This window comes from Delphinus delphis, chromosome 1, assembly GCF_949987515.2.
Source record: "Delphinus delphis chromosome 1, mDelDel1.2, whole genome shotgun sequence".
Taxonomy (NCBI): Eukaryota; Metazoa; Chordata; class Mammalia; order Artiodactyla; family Delphinidae; genus Delphinus; species Delphinus delphis.
The window spans coordinates 44,858,683-44,879,767 of record NC_082683.1 but is presented as its reverse complement, the minus strand read 5'-3'; the positions used below and the strand labels follow the sequence as shown (position 1 = coordinate 44,879,767).

At 40.9% G+C, this 21,085-nt stretch overlaps 1 protein-coding gene across 1 annotated transcript; it reads right to left on the bottom strand.

Moving 5' to 3' along the window:
• Positions 1 to 2,114: 2,114 nt before the first annotated feature.
• On the bottom strand, positions 2,115 to 20,999 carry LRRC42 (leucine rich repeat containing 42). The gene is made up of 8 exons (XM_060022440.1): positions 20,821 to 20,999; positions 14,714 to 15,200; positions 10,673 to 10,804; positions 9,156 to 9,274; positions 7,827 to 7,915; positions 7,541 to 7,654; positions 4,177 to 4,261; positions 2,115 to 2,803 (listed from the first exon to the last, which is right to left on the bottom strand). The coding sequence occupies exons 2-8, from the start codon at positions 15,184 to 15,186 to the stop codon at positions 2,529 to 2,531; spliced, it is 1,287 nt and encodes a 428-aa protein (XP_059878423.1). The 5' UTR covers positions 15,187 to 15,200; positions 20,821 to 20,999; the 3' UTR covers positions 2,115 to 2,528.
• Between the last annotated feature and the right edge of the window lie 86 nt (positions 21,000 to 21,085).

Here is a 21,085-nt window from a genome sequence, read left to right as displayed (position 1 = left end):
TGATTCAGTAAATATGGGTGGCGTACAGGAATTTTCATTTTAACAAATACCCCAGGAGACTCTGGGGCAGGGGTCCACAGACCATACTTTTGAGTAACACTGATTTATTCATTCTTGCAAGCATTATGTAGGTAGGTGGCCTAGTTTTAAAGAGGTAAATTGAGTGTTAGCAGAACTGAGTCACTTGCCCAAAGTTCATAATGAGTCAGAAAGTGAATTCTAAGAAGAAACAAGAAATTCTAATTAAAAAAATAAAAAAAGTTAATCTTACATGTAAGTTAAACACACACACACACAGATTACCTCATCTATTTTATACTAGTCATAATTTCTTGACCTTCATCATTTGTTTCAATCATTAAAACAAAGACTAGACTTTCATAACTCCATCTGAATGACTACAATGAATTGTTCAGATCAAACAAGAAATATTTGCTTAAAGGACTCACCAACAGAGGAAAATGAGAACATTGAAAGAAAAAAAGGATTAAAGAAAATGAAATCTTAGCTTCAAAAGTATACTGTGTTTATAAAAGAGAAGTAATCATAAGTTGCTTTGAAGGAAGATTTGCCCTCCAAAATGATCAGAACAGATGGGATGTTTGAAGAGTAATCAGATGCCACTTTCTGACATAGCATTGCACCACAGCAACAAGGGGGTGGTGATAGTGGGGGGTGATCAAATTAGACTCAGGTTTGACTAACAATATATGCTAAGTTTGACAAGTAAGGCTGCCCGTACTAGGAATTTGGCAAGCTGTGCTCCTGTTCACCCAAATGACATTTTAAAGCTCAACCCTACTTCCACAACAAAAAACAATCCTCACTGAATCTGCTTTTTCATTGGATAAATTTCAAAAATCAGAACTTTTGAGATGATCCTGGGCAACAGGCCACACTTACAGAGTAGCACCTTGACTAGCTCTGAATAGCAAATAGAACACATATCAGATCCAAGATCTACTTTTATTAAAATCCTGGTTAAACTCCAGAGCATTTCCAGATGTCAGATCTACCACAACGATGCTCTCAATTCCTCGAGGCATTCTCTCCCTTCCTTTTACTTGCCAGTAAGTCTTGCTTTAAGCTCACCTTTTATGGATGGAATATGGTCTAGCGCAGCACTGTTCAACAGAAATATAATGCAAATCACGAATGCAAGCCACGTAAATATTGTAGTAGCCACATCAGAAAAATAAAAACAGATGAAGTTAATATTTTAACCCTCAAATTACCATTTTAACATGTAATCAATACTTAAAAATGGAGATTTTTTGGGCTTCCCTGGTGGCGCAGTGGTTGAGAGTCCGCCTGCCGATGCAGGGGACATGGGTTCGTGCCCCGGTCCGGGAAGATCCCACATGCCGCGGAGCGGCTGTGCCCGTGAGCCATGGCCGCTGAGCCTGCGCGTCCGGAGCCTGTTGGTCCGCAACGGGAGAGGCCACAACGGTGAGAGGCCCGCGTACCGCAAAAAAAAAAAAAAAAAATGGAGATTTTTTCATTCATACTTTTGGACTCTGATACCTGATATCCAGTATGCATTTTACAGCACAGCTCAATTTGGACTAGCCACATTTCATGTGTTCAGGGGCCACATGTGAGTAGGGGCCACGGTACTGGACAATGAAGGTCTAGAGCCTTGCTACTCCAAGTGTAGCCCACAAATTAGAAGCGCCAGCATCATCTGGAAACCTGTTAGAAATGTTCAATGTCAAGCCCAACTCCAGATTTACTGAATCAGAATCTACAGTTCAAAAAGATCCCCAGGGGACTTCCCTGGGGGTCCAGTGGTTAAGACTCCTCACTTCCAATGAGGGGGGCGTGGGTTTGATCCCTGGTTGGGGAACTAAGATCCCACATGCCACACAGTGTGGCCAAAAAAAAAAAAAAAAAATCCCCAGGTGATCTGCATGCACAATAAAGCTTGAGAAGCACTGGTCTAAAGTGAGTCATTGGTCTCAGGTTCTTCATCTGATAAATGGAGGTGATAATCCTTACTTGGCAGGACTATCGTGAAGATTCTTGGTGGTTTACTTAATAGACCTAATATTTGAGATTTTAATGAATGGTAACTATTATTTAAGAAGGCCATGTAATAGAGTGGGCTTTACAGCTGGACAGAAAGAAATATAAATTCTGGTTCTTATAAGCTCCGGACCTTAAACAACTCACTTAACTTGAGGCTGGGCCAAACCGGAGTAGTAACAAATGACGCTAAGCTGCCTTGTTAGTTCACATGGCCTTTGTCCCAAACCAAAGTGTTACTTCCTGTGGCTCCAGTCTATTTTTCACAAGGAGAACCTAAGGACAGCAAAAACGTTTATTTGAAAAAATTACTATGTATTGAAAATATACATTAGAAATTATTACATACTTCCATAGCATTCCCCTCCCCCACCACAAAAGTAGAAATATCCGCTTGCTATGCTAATGCCATAGGTAAATTCAAACGAAAAGGAAAACATCATCAGCCCCCTTTCCTCGAACATTAGAGTTGGAGGGAAAAATGGTCAACTTATACCCGCCAATCAATAGGAATTTAACAAGTCCCAGTCTTCCACAGCAAGACACACATATTTCTGCTTTGAAGACTGTGAAGAGTTGCTCTGTTCCTTCTCTGGCTCCTCGAAAGCTCTCTTCTTGCTCTTCTTTGACTCCTGGCTTGAGAGGGCTTCGTGTTTCAACAGTGGTCCATGGCAATCTGGGGCTTTCTCTTTATAGAACTGGAGTTTCTCAGAAGAATTCATGTGGGCGTCTGCCAGGTGACACTTCACTGGGGCTTCTGTTCGAGCCCGCTTCCCATCTGTAAGGGTGACAAACGGAAGGGCAATGAGCTTTCCTATGCCACTGCTAACGGCTGCCTAAGTCCAGAAAGATGATCCAAGGGAAGTGATAAGAGGCCCAAACAGGGTGAGGTTTGGATTTATTTTATTCCCTACTGAGTGCCCTGTAAAGTAACTTACAGCAAATGCACCAGCACAGGTTGAAGGTATGCACTCACGTGAGAGTATCACAGATTTGGATTCAAATCTCAGATCTGGCACTTGCTGCATAAATGACCTTGAGCAAGTGACTTGCCTGAGATTCAGTTTCCTCATCTTTAGAGGGATATAAAACCTATTTCATAAGGGTGATGTGAAGATAAAGTAACATAAGGGGCTTAGCACAATGCTTGGCACAATAGTAAAAGCTTGAAAAAACGTCAGCTATTATTGCTCAAAATCTGGACTTGACTCTGTCTTCTAAAAACAGCCAAGTTTGTGGCACAACTCTAGCAAATGATACAACCTTATCCTATATTTTTTGGTTTGCCCTGAATTTTTCTTATTTTTCTACCTTTATTTTTCCTTCACTTCGATTTCATCCTTTAACTCCTTAGAGAAAAAAAGTACTGTAAAATACACATAACATAAATTTAGCATTTTAACCATTTTTAAGTGTATAGTTGTGACATTAAGTACATTCACATTGTTGTGCAAACATCACCACCATCCATCTCCAGAACTTTTTCAGCTTGGAGAAACTAAAACTTGGTATCCGGAAACTAAAACTTGGTATCTATTAAATAGTAACTCCCTACCACTCCTCACCTCAGTCAGTCCCCAGCAACCACCATTCTACTTTCTGTCTCTATGAACTTGACCACTCTAGGAATCTCATAAGAAGACTCATACAACATTTGTCTTTTTGACTGGCTTATTTCACTTAGCAGAATGTCTCTAAATTTCAGCAATGTTATAGCATGTGTTAAAATTTCCTTCCTCCTTAAGGCTGAATAATATTCCATTGTATGTAAATACTACATTTTGTTTATCCATTCATCTGTCAATGGACACTTGGGTTGCTTGTCCCTTTTGGCTGCACTTTTAATTCCTTTTTAATGTTCTATATCCATCTACTTTTGTACCACTGCAAATTTTTTCTGGAACAAGATGGGATGTCAATAAGCACATATGTACATACATACATACATTTAATAAGTTATTTTCCTGGTGCTGGTACTCAAAGCTAAGTGTGAACTTACACTGTAAGCTGTGTTGACAGAATACAAGTCTCAGTGATCTAATTAAGTCAATACTATCATAATTAATTTTCCCACTGAGTGAAGATGAGCTAAGTGCTTTAAGGGCAAATAACCTAAGGGCAAAACACTCCAAAGGAAAGGGGATTTCTCACAGAAATGCTGAGCAGCTGTTCCAGGCTCCGAGGTTTCTGGTGGCTTCACAGCTTCCGAAGTCACACGCTCCCACTGCAGAACAATCTAAAATGTATTTGGAAAGATTTGAATCCAAACAAAGTCTCAAGCTTTCCTTGGTCCCCACCCCTCTCTTTCCATAAACACAAACCCCCATGGTAATCTTACTTCAGATGATGGTGATAAGAAGAACCAAGTCAAGTCTGGATTTTCTGTTTTAAGGCATGAGTTGGTCAGAATACAAACATGCTGGATATACATACTTGCACGACTCAGAAAAAATCTACAAAGCTGACTCCCTATTTTCATCTCTATTCCAATCTAGAAATAAACTGCATATCCTTAAACTAAATACTAAAATTTAAAATCTTAGTCATAACACTTTTCACACATTCCTAGACTCACTTTCATGCCTTAAACTATACCAACTATAACTCACTCTTGTACGTGTGTGAAAGGACCATGTTTCCATATTCTCATGACACTTCATGATCAGTTTCCATTTTTTTTAACTGCTACAAATGTATTTTTATTACAAGCTACTATAAATTCTTTTGAAAATTTGGTTTAGTATAAACTACACATAAATAAACAATTATTTCACATATAGCACAAGTAGCAAGCACTTTAAATTCAGCACTTCTCATGGTATGCAATGAAATGATCATAAAAGAAAGTCAAGACAAACATTTTCAGGTCACAGAGGCAGCACAACACATAGTTTAAGAATATTGTTCCAGAGTTAGTTCCACCACTACTAGCCAGGGGACCCTTGGCAAGTGATTTAATTTCTGTCTTTCAATTTCTTCATCCGTAAAATCGGGATTAATAATAGTACATAGCCCACTGGGCGGTTGTGAGGATTAAATGAGATTAACATACATGAAGGGTTTAGCAGTGTCTGGAATATAGGAAGCACTCAATAAATCTTAGTTGTCAGCCCCTCTATGATACCTCCCTGAGCACGGAAAATGGGGACAGATCTAAAAGAATGCTAAGATGAACTCAATCTGGTGGCTCAGGGGACAATAAGGAAAACTGTGCTTCTACTAACAGAAATAAGAACGTCAATTAGGAAGAGCTGTTTGGGGATGGGGAAGAAGAAGACAAGCCTGGTTCTGGACAAGCTGAATTTGAGGTGCCTGGCAGAGATTTATGGAGAATATTTAGGAACAGGTCTAACGTGTAAGAGAAGGTGATATCATTCCCGCAGGGACAGTAAAGGCTCTGAGAACAGTTCAGATCACCAGGAGAGTGGGTAGAGATAGAAGAGAAGAGGAGAAGAGGAAATGAGGAATCAGCAAGAGCTAAAGGGAGAAGTGAGAAAGTTAGGGGATACTGAGCAGGAAGGCCAGAGAGAAAAAGCATAAGGCATGCATGTTTATATCAGAACTGCAGAAAAGCCAAGGAAGGTGAATAATGAGATCACATGCCACCTTCAGGACGACACCTGCAGCAGAGCCGTGAGGGCCAGAACTAGCTTACAAGGGATTAAGAACTGAGTAGGCAGTGAGGAGGTGGGAAGATAAGAAAAGAAAACAGCTCACAATCGCAATGGGGGATAACGAACATGTGAGAATAGAAGTAACATGTTTATACACATAAAGAAAATGGCCAACAGACAGTGAGATTGAAGATGTAGTGGTGGGGCAGTAGAGGGAAATAATTATTAGTAAAATATCACAGAGTAAGCTGGAGATCTCAGGGAACAGAACTGAAAGGAAAAGAGGCCACTAAAGGGCTTATCACTGGAATAAAGAGGCATACCTGTTCCCTTAGATAGGAGGGAAGTGGGGTATGTTGCAGAATTGTAGAAATTTTGAGACAGAGGGAAGTAAAGGACTCCTGTTAGATGGCCTCATTTTTCTGTGTCACCTTCTGAGAATGAGGCAGGAGGAGGATGGAGTCAGCCTGAAACAGTTTCAATAAGGATCAACAAAAGATAGATAAAGCACTGCTGCCAAGTCCTAGGGCCCAGATGAGACTGCACGGTGCTTTCAGTTCAGGCTGTTAGGTATTTTACTTCATCCTTAGCTCTGCAAGAAAGGTGTTGGTTTCTGCATTCTACAGATAAATAAACAGAGACTCAAAGTTGCCTTAAGTCATATCCCTATTGGGTTGCTGAGCCAGGATCCCAAACTCAGGCCTCTGACCCTACAGCCTATGCTCTTTCCACCATGTCACCTGCTACCATAACCAAACTACATCAAGCCCTTGTAAGACCATCCCACACCTGCCCCAAGTCTACTGGATGTATCTAGGATTCTTCCAGCACTATAAACTTTGTCTGGCAATGAACTGTTGTAATTATTTCAGCATGCATTTTCACAAACTTCAAAGTGCTTCACCAGGACCCCTTCTTGCTTACTTATAGGGAGGTGATGCTACAATCAGGTGGTTGGATAGGTCCACAACCATGCGTTATTGCTTGGAGCCAAGGAGGGATCCAGATCAAAAAGTTTGGTGGTTCCTCTAGGCCTCCAGCAATAAACATTGGTTTATAGCATCTGAAGGAGAAAGGCACCAGCCACAGGGAGGCTGGCATCTACTGGTGCTCTACTACTTGGTTACCTTCTGACTCTCTACTTAAGTCTGTACTTTACCAACTTAAGGAAGACCATCAAAAAGACAAGAGAGCATCAAAGTTCAGCTAAGAAGCTGAATATGGAAGGGCTCAGTGTGCTCAAACTAGCATAGTCTGATCTGGAAATATGGCCTCAATATGTGTCACCCGTGTTTCTGCCAGTACTTGGAGGATATTGGCTTCGTTGAGTTAGACTAAGTGAACTTCCTTGAATGGTTCATCCAGGACATCTACCTTTCCAAACAGTCCTAGTTCTTTGTACATAATTTAAAACTTCAAAAAGAAAGAAAGAAAATGGGAGAGCTCAGGATAAAAAAACGTTTCTTCACTAAGAGTTAAGAAATTTGCCCCCAAAAGGGAAAGAGTTAGATTTGAATTCTTATCAGTGTGACTTATTCTCTTTCCAGTATACACACACTGCTAAGAGAATCTGTCCTTGTGAAGTTGGTTCACACTGCTTTTTTGCATAGCAAGCAAGAATTCATTTATTTTCTGAGTCATTTATAAGAAGGCGTTTTCTTCCAGGTCCCATACGGATGAAGCACAATCTAGCAACCAGAGCATGAGATTTAAGGACTGGCACCTAACACCTTTTCTTAAGTAACTGGGTTAGTTACCAGGCCATCAGTATCTCGGATTCGACTGAAGATGACAATTCAGCCAAGGAATACCAAGAGGATTAACATTTGTTCAAGTGTTGAATAAGACACTTGGAATTAAAATGAAGCCACATTAACTGTAGGAGAAAATATCTGCCTTACCTGGTCAGCCCAGCCCTCTGTCTTGCAGTTACTGTGATCAAATTCCTTCAAAGGCACTTTGGAGTGAACGAGACCTATGTGGGTCTGAAGCTTGTGTTTGACAGCTTTGACGTCCTAGTAAGGGAAAACCAGAACACTAATGCACACACATCTGGTTAACTCCTACTTGCCTTCAGTAGGAAATAAACACCATCACAGATCCCAGTCCTTTCTAAATGCCAATTAGCAGAAGCAAAATATCAAATTGTAAGTCTGGAAAAGCAAGAGAAGGGAGTAGAAGTCTTACCTTGAGTCCCGTCCCAGAGATATCTAAGCAGTTTAGTTTTCTAAAAGAAAAGAGGTATCCAATTCCTGCATCTGTGATATCAGGGTTACCTAAATGTCAAAACATAGATAGTATTCTGTTATAGTTATAAGTATTGCTACAATGCCAACAATAAGCTCAGGAAAAAAGGCCAAACAATGATAAAATAGAAAATACTGAGTGAACAAGCTTTTCAGAGTAAATTGAATGTAGAAATCTTATCTTTCCTATTGTAATGTGAAGGAGCTACGCTGGATGATCCTTAACATCCTTCACAGCTTTAACTTTCTAGGAGCTGGGGGTTAGCAGAAAAATTAATGAACCAGATAGTTATTCCAAAGGGTTTAATTTGGAACCACATGAAAACAACATACGTAAACATGTATTAGAATGGTATATTAGACTTTGTTCACAGTCGTTTTACGTCCAAAGTAAAAGATTTCTTTTAAAAAGATTTTCAAGGATACTGAGGCACAAAGACTATTAATGTCTTACTAACCTGCATTTTTTTTTAATCCTTTCTTACATATCACCTTCTCATATCAGAGAGTACTGCATTTAGCACTGAGTCCTAAAGACCATGAGCACAGTGCCTGGCACATTGTAGACACTCCAAAAATATTTGTTAAATGAATAGACTTCCCTGGGAGGAAGGGAGGGCATTCATTATTATCTTCATTTCACACAAGCCAAAACCAAGGCTCAGAGAGGTTAAATAACTTGCACAAGGGCACACAGTAGCAGAGCAAGGAGTGTCCTCTGACCTCAAACCCCTGCTCTTTCTATTTTTCTGACACCATACCATCCTGCCACATATTTAATAAATGCTCAGTTAAATCATAAATGATCTTACCCTCTTTCTACTACTGGAGTCAATAACTGGTTCATTCTGTGCAAGTTATCAAAACTGTGAATTTCATCCTGATTTTCACCAAGCAATTATTGATAAAAAATGACCTAGCTGACAGACACTATAGATCAGCAACTCAAAGAAAGTAAAAATGAGCCAAACGTCCTTCATATATGCTGTGAATATGATGAAAGGTCGCCCTGTCTGCAGAGAGTAAGTGGCATGGGTGAATCTGTAAGGGCTTTTACTACCTCACAGAGGTGGCACCATGCCAGGAAAGGTATTTGGCCAGGAGTCAAGAGCCTCTGGCTTTAGGTCCTGCTCTGCCGTTAACTTGTTGTGGCACCTAAGAAAGTCACCTCCCCTCAATTTTATCACCTCTCAAACAAAGAGGAAGAACTAAATGATTTCTAAGTCCATTCTTCCAACGTTAATCATCTATAACTTCTAATAAAACTTACAAGATAAATCTAATAATGTTAGATTTTCAAGGCCTCTTTTCATCACTCGAACTGGTGCCGTCATTTTCCGCACCCCGGCATCAGATAAACAATTATCCTTCAGGTGGAGTTGAGTTACACTAGAAAACAAAGTCCATAAGTAAATTACTTAAAGAGCATTTGAGAAAGTCTAGTCATGAGAACATACTTTCATAAATTTCATTCAAAAATATATCTTCTAACCTCTGCTATTTCATACATAATGCATTTAATAAAGTTAAAGATATTTTGGTGCTACTTCAGTTGCTAAGTGAGGGTTAACTTACCGATCAAAGTGTCATGTAGTACTAGTCTCAGATGGCAGAGGGCACTAAAGGTATATGATGGAATGAGGTAAACAGGGACTGCATTAAGGATATAAATACACTTGTTTATCACAAAAGCTGCATTCCTGACAAATGCTGTGTGAAAACCAAAACCACTCTAAATATACTGGGAAAGTCTGCTAAGAACTCCTATGAGAATTCTTTATGCAAAGCACAATTCTTTCATTCTAATTATTTTATAAATCCAATTCTCAGATTGGGTTTATAAGGTACAGACATAACCCAATCCATTCAGCTAACCTGTAACTGGTGTTATTAATGTGTTCCACTGTCCCACACTCAAGAAATCCGAACCTTTACTAACCTTGTACAAAAATACCTTTGCACAAGATGAACCGGTTTGCAGGGCAGAAATAGAGACCCAGATGTAGAGAAGAAACATACGGACACTGAGGCGGGGAAAGTGGCGGGGGTGCGAGTGTGGTGCTGGTGCTGGGATGAATTGGGAGATGGCGATTGACATATATACACTAATATGTATAAAACAGATAACTAATAAGAACCTGTTGTATAAAAAAATAAAATTCAAAAAAAAAAAAAACCTTTGTACAGGGCAGTAGGTAGGTGTCACTGTCCTAGGCAGGCCCCAAGAAACAGGTTAGACTCAGGTTTGTAGTACTGTTATCCTTCTGGGTGTTTATTAAACCACAAAGGAATCCATCTGCCTTGTCTCTGTTGGCCATACTGAGATCAGTCGGACTATTTGTGAATGGTATGAACTGGATGATTTCTTTAAATTAAGGTTCTTGAAAAGGATTTATTTGGCTGTCTTTTAATAGTTCACATTTTAAATAATTTACAGTTCATTAGCAGTTAAAATAGAAAATGATAATGATTGTAGAAACTGTATAACTTCTCATCTCTTGCTAGAATAAACCACGGCAAAATCATTTTTCAACACAGGTAGCGTCAAGTATTATATGTTGAAATAAAGTTTATTGAGGTAAAGAACCTAGTGACTTACTTTCCTAAGAGTTGTCCAATCTATACTGCTTGTACCAAGTAAATGAAGATTGAATCGTTTTAGAAAAAAGAATTAGCAAATAAACACAGGATTGGGAAGTAATCAACATTCTTCAAGATGATCCCAATTGATCATCCTTTAAAAAAAGAAACAAAACAATTCATCTACAAATGGTGGCAGGTCAATACCTAGACAGGGCCTCATTGGTGAGATGTTCTAGAAGTTCATGCTCATCTCCAAGCTTGCAACAGGATAGATCCAGGCAGGTCAGCTCCCGGAAAGACTTAATCTCCTCGAGTTTTTCTGAAATCACCAGATATCTGTGGGGCGTGGAGAGCAATCAACAGCTTTTCTTTTCCTTCTTTTAAAACATCACCATTTGTGGCTTTGTGACACATCAACATTCCATCAGGACAAGGTACTATGTAATAAGCAGACTTTACTGATTACTATGTAGGCACAGGTTGAATTTTTTAAGCTAAAAATCTTTTTATGTGATGGTGGAATAAAAACTTTAAATAAATAAATAAAAACATATGAGCAAAGGCAGGACACGAGAGAAAAAATCTTCTTTGTTATAAGTCAGACAGACCTTGGTGTCAGTGCTGGGATTTCATCAGAGAATTTCCAAACTTTAGAATACTCGAAATTTTAATCACTCATTCCTTTAAGGTTGCTTTTTATCTAATGCTCAGTATCTAGTGCTTTGAAAACTGGAACAGGCCAAGAATTCTGGGTTCTAACCAGCACATCCCCAAGAACATACCAAGATATATTTGACAGTCAGGTTTTATCTTTTCTATTCAAACACAAGTTTGAGTAGCTGCCCACGTCACTGTGCCACTGTTATCCTGCTAACTTTACTCCAAAAGTATGTGCAGCATGACTATTATAAGAACTCACTCTAAACTAGATGGTTATTAAGGCAAACCTGTGAGCATGAACACTTTAATTACACTGGGGCACCTTGCCAATCTGCTATCGGGAAGTATCAGGAGGCCTCTGGAGAGGAAAAGAAGATCAAAAAGACACTGCACAGCCCAGGCTATGGCCTCCACCCTGCTTTCTAGTTGTCCATCTATTTCATATGATGTCAGTGAGAAAAAATGAAAAGGGATTAGAAGTGACAGGAAACAGGAGAGGAGTCTAAGAGAACAGGGAAATGCTTGTGGGCAAGAGCATGCCTTTCTCATCCACTTTTCTCATGGATGTCTAGAAGTTTCCACAGCGAGATGGTAAGCTAGGATCAGTGGGGTTATACTTAAAAGTGTTCACATTTCTCTACTGTTGCCAGAATCATAATTACCAAAAACAGCACTGAATAATCCAAGGACAAGAAGGGAGTTAGATCTCTTTTCTTCCTACTTCCAATCAGAATAAGATATACTGAAGCTGATCGCTGGCCTGACTGCTGGGTACAGATGGCCTGGGGCACTGATACCCCCTCTAAGCTGCCTGGTGACTGAGCTCAGCTGGGTACACAAATGAGCCTTATTTACTCAGACATATTTTAATTGCATTGTAAATAAAGCTGCTGTTTTCCATCTTCCAATCACAGAGTTGAAGTGGGTTAATGGGAATTTGGGGAATTACTGGCAATTACAGAAAGGAAAACACACATCCTTTGATCAGTTAACCAAAAGATATTTAGTAATTCTGAAACAAGGGTTATCTGGGAAGGACACAAAAACGTATAACATGATTAACAAACATTACAAAAATCAAAGCTGAGAAACGAACATGCAAAACCACAGACACTACTACATGCTTATCTAGGACGTAATTGAAGCTCTAGGGTCTCGCTCAAAATTAGTCTTACAACTTGCCCCTTAAAAAGTTCAGAAGAGTATAGTGGAGAAGCAACAGAAACAGCACAGATATTTTAGTGTCAGACCTGAGTTTGGGTTCCAGCAATGCTAATTACTTGTATGATTGTAAGAAACTTACTTAACCTCTGTGAGCCTCAATTTCTCCAGCTAGAAAATGGAGCTGATGATCGCTTCCTTTAAGGACTATTAAGAAAATCAGAAAAAATGTTCCAAAAGTAAATGGCATCTCATAGGCCCTCATTAAATGGTAGCTATTATAATTACTTCGGTTACACAGGGTGATATTTTAAGGCAAATACTTGCCTCCCTGTGACCACCGGTGGGATTAAAAATCACAGGGAGGAGACAGTTTTGTAGGGTTGAAACCCAGTTGCACTGGCTTCTCCTTTTGGCAGGCAGCTTTGTGACCCAACCCCACAAAGCAAGTGCCTGTACCTACACAATTATCTTATTTTTCAATTATTTTCTCAAGCTCTTTCCCCATGACCTGAACCCTTTCATGCTGGTAAAACCTTTGCTGCTGCAGCTTCAGCTGAGAATTGCAAATGCAAACCCAAATCTCCTGCCTTCTTCCTATTTTCCTTTGAGGGTTCAAAAGAAGGAAAGTTTTTGATCACAACTGAAAAATCTTACTCTTATATCTGAATAAGGCAGCATTGTCTTATTTGTAATTGTTGCAATAAAATATGAGCCAAAAGATTGCTAAAAATGTTTCTTATATTTTTCTGATTATAAAAGTAATACACATTCCTTGGAGAAAAAAATTAAGAAAATCTGGAAAACTATAAAGAAAATTAAAACCAACTTCAATCTCATTACCTAAATTACATTTCAGTGGGCTTCTCTTTTTTCCCCCCCATATATGCAATACATGTAAATTTTCCTATTTTTTTTACAAACAAAATTGGGATCATACATATTATTTTTATTTTTTTCATTTATTATATAATGAACATTTTACCATACCATTTTAAATGATCTTTGGATATTATCTTAAAAGTTATACACTATTTCATTATATGAATGTACCATAATTTATTTAATTAATTTCCTCTTGTTGGATATTCAGCTTTCAGATTTTCACTATAACAAATAGTACTACAATGAACACCCTTATGTAAAGTATTTGTTCTCATATCTGATTATTACATTAGAAATTAGAACAGACTCTTAATAAATGGAATTAATGGGTCAAACAAAAGATATGAATATTTTTAAAGCTTTTGATACATATTGCCAAGCTTCTTTCCAGAAATGCTACATTAATTTATGTGCTCATCAAATGTGAATGGAAGTGCTATTCTCATCCAATTTGACCACTGGAACAGTGTGCAGACATCACAAATGGATAAAAAGCATCTTCCCTATTGTGAGAAATACTTAAGGTATAATGGTACGTGGAGAAAAAAACAGAACACAATTTATAGATAGAGTATATTCCCAAATGTATAAAGATATATATAATGGTATACTATACTGCTATCTTAAAAATCTACACATATTGATGGAAAATGATTTTCAAAATATGTGAAGAAAGCAAAGTGCATACCAGTGTGAGCACTGTGTGTGTGCTGCCGTTTGTATAACAAAGGGGACAGCTATACATGCATGTGTATGTACAGAATTATCTCTGGAATTATGTAAAAGAAATTGATAACAGTAGTTGCCTCTGGGGAAGGGAAACAGGAGAGAGATGGGAGGGAGGCTTATGTTCCACGTTATACCTTTTTGTGTTTGTGTTTAAATTTTCTGTGTATTTTTTCAAGTTTTTCTTTTTAATTAGTAGATGCCTTGAAAGTCATTTTACACGATGGTGGTATAAAAATTTTAAATATATCAATAAAAGTATATGAGCAAAGGCAGGTGATAAGAGAAAACATCTGCTTTGTTAGAAAATAGACAGACCCTGGTTCTGGTGTTGGGACCTTACTGAAAATTTCCAAACTTTAAGACACTTGAAATTTTAATCACTTATTCTTCTAAAGTTGCTTTTTATCTAATGCTCAATATCTAGTGGTCTGAAAACTGGAATAGAGACAGGAACTTTGGTTACTAATCTTCACATTCCCGAGAGCATACCAAGAGATATTTAGCAAATCACATTTTCTTTTCTATTTTCTCTTTCTAGAAAAGTTGGTAGAGGAGTATTTACTACCTAATGGAGGAGCTGTGGCAATCAACTAATCCTTGTAAAGTGTTTTCAAAATAAACCTAAGTGTTGTCTGGGAGGGTAAGGGAGAAAGACAATGATTTTTCTCAAAATGGCCTACCACTTCTTGTATGGAAATTCTGAACTCAAGGGCTGTTTGATGCGGAAAGTGCCCAAGCCCACTAAGCCCCATAGCTTGACAGAATTCACACACCCAATAAAATACTCACTATCGTAATCAGAACACCCACCTGTTTCGCAAACACAAGGAGCAAAGCACCAGACTTCCATAGGCCTCTGTAAATTTCTGTAAAGCCCTGAGCCCTGCACCTGGCTCTGTGAATTTCTGTCTGGCTTCAGCAGCAGAGAACAGCTTTTCAGCAATCTGCTCAGGGAAGCCAATAAGGGAATCAATGTGATCAACATTGTCAGAGATGAAGCCCAGGACGAGGCTGAAGAGGGATTTGGCAGAGTACCGAAGATTCCCCTCCCGGGTGTATGTGAAGATGAAATGATCAGTCTTCTCTTTCTGTGCAGTATCATCTTCCCTGTTCATGCAAAGCTCCACCGAAAAGCCTTTGGGAAACAGTCTGAAAGGCCTTGGCTTCTGCAGGCTACTCCTGACACCATCCAAGGCCAGATTGACCATGTGCAGTTGCCCATTTTCTCGCACGTAGACAGGCCCTGGGTCCAGGTGGTTTTCTGAGTTGAGGTAGTAAGACATTGCCTTGGTTGCAACTGTAAAAGCAAAGCACAAGGAAATCAAATCCAATTAAAATGCCATTTGTAACGTGTAACTTCATCTTGCTGTGCCCAGAGCTTTATGAGCTTTCCAGGCAGGCCCTGTAGCTGATTTGGGGAATCAAAGCTTACCAGTTGCCTGTGAACTATGGCACTGGAGGTTACCTCTATTACCTCGACCTGGAAGCCCTTTCCTATGCTTCCCCTTTTCTTGTCTATCTGGTGAACTCTTATTCATCTTTCAAAAGCCAGCTCAAATCTCATTTCTAAAATTCACTCTAAGGGAGTTATCACAGAAGTGGTCAAAGAGTCACCTACAAGGAAAGTCATGGCAGCACAGCTGATATTAGCAAAACAACCGAAAATAACCTAAATGTTCAACAAGGGTGTTATTATATAAATGATGATACATCCATACCATGGAATGTTATGCAGCCATTAAAATGATAAAATTTTTTATTGATTTGCAAATTATAAATTGTACACGTGGAATTTACTATTTGTTTTTTTTAATTAATTTATTTTTATTTATTTATTTTTGGCTGCATTGGGTCTTCACTGCAGCACGTGGGCTTTCTCTAGTTGCAGTGAGCGGGGGCTACACATCGTTGCGGTGCACGGGCTTTTCATTGCAGTGGCTTCTCTTGTTGCGGAGCATGAGCTCTAGGAGGCGAGCTTCAGTAGTTGTGGCACATGGGCTCAGTAGTTGTGGCACATGGGCTCAGTAGTTGTGGCTTGCAGGCTCTAGAGCACAGGCTCAGTAACTGTGGCACACGGGCTCAGTTGCTCCGAGGCATGTGGGATCTTTCTGGACCAGGGCTCAAACCCGTGTCCCCTGCATTGGCAGGCGGATTCTTAACCACTGCGCCACCAGGGAAGTCCAACTATTTCTGTTTTTTAAAACATGTTTACACACAGAACAAAGGCTAGAAACTAATAACTCCCTTGCTACCTTGGCACCTTCCACACATTTCTTTATTGCACTTGGCTCACAGTTCTGCTACTGATTTATTTCTGGGCGTGTTCTGCTGATTTGAGCTCCTTGAGAGCAAGGATCATGTTTAATTCATCCACCCTGACAACATAGTGCTCTGGCATGTAATAGTCCCTGAGTAGATATTCATGGAACTAAAGTTTACTCCTTTGCTAAACCTTACACAGACCACAAGCAACATGGTTTTTTGGATCCACAAATAAAGACCTCCACCACAAGAGCTAACTAAAAGCTATTAAGGTGTGATGCTTCCAAGGGCTAGAATAGCTTTTAGTTAGCTCTTGTGCCTTAACTTCTTCAGTTAGCTGGCACTTCCGAAGTAAGGCAACATATCAAAAACAGCAGGGTAAAAAAAAAAACAGCAGGGTATTTATGCAATCATATGGGTGACATTTTGTGTCCAAGCGCTAACTGAAATAAACACTTGCTTTCCTGAGGAACTGTGAGGTTTCAAAATATTCGAGAAATTGCCAAGTTAAATAAAATGAAAGTATATGATTATTATTGCTACAATTTTTAGGTAAAACTTAATATAATATAGGTCAAAAAGCTGCTATTATCTCTAAAAGACTCTGACTGACTTTTAGAGTGAACAAACCCAGTTTCTTCTGCATCAATGCAGGGCTAGGATGTAGCTCTGAAGCCACTTAAAAGTGTCAACAATCAATCAAGTCAGTGATCAAAAATGCTGAGTCTCTGGAGATCAAACACTGATCCTGTTTGTGGGTATCAGTATGATCCATGTTTCTCCTGAGGATAATTATGTGTATAAAAGCACATCAGAAAAGAGGGCCCTGCCACGCCCGAGAGCCTCGCTCTTCCCTGCTCATCTCCTTAAGCCCTACTCTCTGGCTAAGCCATACGACCCAGGTAAGTTGGCTGTGTTCTCGTCTCACTGGCCCTTGCACATCCTGCTCCCTTTGGCTGGAACATCCTTCTCTGCTTCCCTGACCTAGCTAACTCCTAGTTATCATTAACACTCAGCTCAACCACCATCCCTCTCCTGAGAAAACTTCCTAACCCCTGCACTAGTGCACACATCTGTCTGGTTTTCCCAGAGCACCAATGTCTCTTTCTACATAGCACCTTGCACTGTGTACTGTCCGTTCACTTGCTAATATTTCCAAAGCTGTGAGCCCTTTGAGTACACGACACTTAACTTGATTCATCTCTCTTTTCTTTTCCAGGCCCAACACAGAGCCTAGCTTGAATAAGTCCTCAACAGATATTTGCTGAACCAAATGAAGAGGAAGGGTGAGACCTCAAAGGGACAGACTTAGTACTCTGAGCTGCAAGGCCTGCTGATACTGTTGCTAGGAGCCAGCTCCTCTACCAGGCAACAGCTGCAGACTCCTCCCCCACTCGCCAGACCCTTTTGCAGGTGGTAGAAGCAAAGAGGATGATGGGAGTATATTGCTACTGGTACTACCAGGGAGGAAAAAAAAATCTAAAAACCAGAAAAAAAAAATTGGCTGGCTCTCATAACCCATACTCTCGCCAGTATTCAGTGCCTGCTGCCGAGGAGATACTTCACTTATTCTAAGCTTTTCTTCCAGGGGTAAGCACCTGGCCCCTTCAGTCTCACAGAGTTTAATCTTGATAAGGAGATAAAGCAGATCCCTTTCGGTCTTTATCTCTGGATTTGGACATTCAGAGTCCTACTCTACCTGTAGACCAGAAAGTAGATACCAGATATGGCCCCAAACAAGAATGACTTAATTTTAAAAGTAGAAAGACAAATTCCATGGAACATATTATAAGTAATCAGCACACTATAAACTTCCTGGCAACGAAATAGGGTCTGCCTATCTGTAGTACCCATAACCATCACCTGCAATAGTGTCTTCCATAAACTTTGGAGTAAAATGGACAAATGGATGAATGGATGACCACTTCCGGTGAAAATCAGAAAAATCTGATTCCATCCAGCAGAGGGCACAAGCAGCTTGGGACCAAAGTGAGGACACTTACCCAGGCTGCCCCAAATCCTGGCAGCTCCGGCTTCCATGGATCATTTTCAAAAACGGCACAGTTCTGGCTATATTTTACTTTTAAATTACTCATCAAATGCTAGTTCTCTTTCTAAACGATGAAAAAAACCAAATATTTCCTGAAGAGTAAGCCCACATCATCTGTCCAGAAACCCCAAGGGCTCTCTGTGCTTCAACTATGATACTTGAGGAACTGACCATGGTCAGGAAATCCTGGTGACCTTTGATTTCTACTACTAAATTTGTGCATCTTGCACTCTCACAGTAAGGAGCTTCCTGAGAGTTTGTGAAGTACTATAAAATGATCTAAGAATTGAATTAATGTTTAAGCCTTTCAAGGTTAAGAACCATAAAGGTGAGAAAATTCCAAACAAAGCTTCTGTAACTTGACTTTGCTTGTGCCTGGCTGTTACACAGAGTGGTCTATTATAAGGGAGCCCCTCAGGAGACAGGGCCTATTCTATACCACGGCACAAATACTACACGAACTGGAAAATTTAAGTAATTGGTATGTGAAAGAATAACAATGTCCAGTGGAGATCTGTATTAGCTATACTTCATATTAGAGCGACAGAGTAACAGGGCATTCTGATAGCCTCTAAGCCTGTCTCCAGACAGGGAGTTTTGTAACCCATAAAACCTCATAGAAAACTATTACAATAGTGCATGTTCTAGTATTTGGTCACCACAAATGAGCCAAAGTTACCATGAAGCATGTCATTTCATCAAATGAATAAGATGTAGCCTTACTACATTAAAAACTCAGTTCTCTTCAGCCTCTTTGAATAAGAGGCAAGATAAAATAATTGATAACTAAACAGCTTTTTAGATCTTCAAGCCAGTATGCCAAGCAAGACTCATGACTATCCAGTCAAGTGGACTGGAAGGACAGAGTCAGGGAAGCAGACAATTAAAATTGTGAGCTGAGTCTATGGATATCTAATTTGAAAAGAAAGAGAAGAAAACGCCTAACTTTAGTAGGTAAAGTAAGTTAACAATCCCCCAGGAATATTAATCATAGTAAGATTATGATGATAACAATAGTGGGTGTGAAAGCTACCACTGAGTTGCCAAGCACTGTTAGGCACTATATTAAATGATTCCTGTAATTCTCAACAATCCTACGAAGTCAGGATCGCCATTTAACAGATGAAGGCGCTCAGAGACGTAAAGTAACTTAAGAAACAGAACTAATAAGTGGCAGAGCCAGAATTCAATCTCAAGGCTGTATCACTCCAAAGCTCAAGCTCTTGCCACTGCATGATGCTGTCTCTCAAGAATAAAAATATGACATCAGCCTTAAGGATAAAAAAATGTTAAAAATTAATCTCACCCACCTGTTGGATCCCTCTGGTATTCACTGACTCAAGCTGGGGGGGAGGGGTGAGAGAGGGAGGAGATAAAAAAAACAGTGGACAACTGAGGAAAGAGTTGGTGGGAACAGAGCCAGGACAGAGCTACACTGAGGCCTCCCCTCCTTCCTCTGCCAGGGCAGAAATTACCCAAATCCACACACCAGGAAAACACCTGTCAATCCATGGCCGTCATCCCAAGGCTGCAGACACCCTTGGTTTATTTGAAAACGCAGTATTCTGAAGAAAGTTTCTAACATAAAAACCTGAACAGAAACTAGCTCCAAACCACCAATAACCAACTAACAATCTCAAGTTTATTGTTCTGGGTCACCACCATTATCCAGTTTTCAACTTATTTCTGTTGTCCTATAACTTGCACTTTCCTACCTGCCTTCTCACCATACCTAGCTCCTTACTTCCCTCTTAGAACAGGCCAATCTCTCCTACACCCTGACATTTCACAGCTTTTCTACCTGCCAACTCTAAGCTTCTCACACAAGATCCAATCTCCACACCAAAATTCCTAATCCACCCCCTTCACCCACGCCCAGCTCCCCTGCCCCCACCTCTCAAACCTCACGCCCTTCCAATCCTTCCATCCCTTCTGAAATACGGCTCCCTGTCGCCCAGCTGCAAGCCCACCTCCACCTGGCTCTCCTTCCTTCCCCCCACACCATTCCACCCGCGCCCTCTCTAACCCCCATGCACTCTTCCTCTGTCCTTCACCATGTACTCCTCCCTTCCTCCCATTCTGAGATTCCCTCTCCCAGGACCCCAAACTCTCCATCTTTTTCCTGGTCTTCTGCCCTCAACCTTCAAAATCCTTCACGCTCACTATGCCCAACTTCACAGCCCCAACAACTTCTCCCTGCCCCCAAAACCCCACCCCTTCTCCTATTCCCATCCTAGATCCTTTCCTCCTTGCACTCTTCTAATCCCACTTTTTCCCCCTCCCCAGTACTGCAATTCTCCCTCTCTCTCTAAATTCCCACGCATGTCCCTCCCCAAATCCACCCAAGCTAATCCTGCTCCCTTTTCCCACCCAGGCCCCGAACCCCAAGTCTCACACGCCCCCATACACTACCCCAGCACCCCAACTCCACCCTTAAACCCGTCTCTGACAACCCTAGACCCTCACACCTTTCACCCAACCACACCCCAGCCCCGTCCTTCTCGGTCTTCCCCTCCCCCCATTCCACCCCTCCCTCAAACCTCACACCCGCCCCCACTCGCAGCCCCGGGCTCGGTGAGCGGCCCAGCCCGCGGCCGCCACCTACCTGTGCCCCTGCCTGGGGCAGCCAGCAGCAGCTCCTCGCTGACGGCTCCCTCCTCCCGCGGCGCGGCTGAAGGGGGAAGCGGCTCCGCGCCCCCGGCACAAAGCTAGGGAGGGTGGGACAGAGAGTGTGCGGGAGAAGGGAGGGGGCTGGGGGCGACCTGCGCCTTGGGACCGCGGGGCCGTCGGGGGCGGGGGGATGGCTGGGCAGGGGAGGCGCGCTTGCGCGATACCCGGCATGAGGGGCGGGGTCGCGCTTGGAGGCGGGG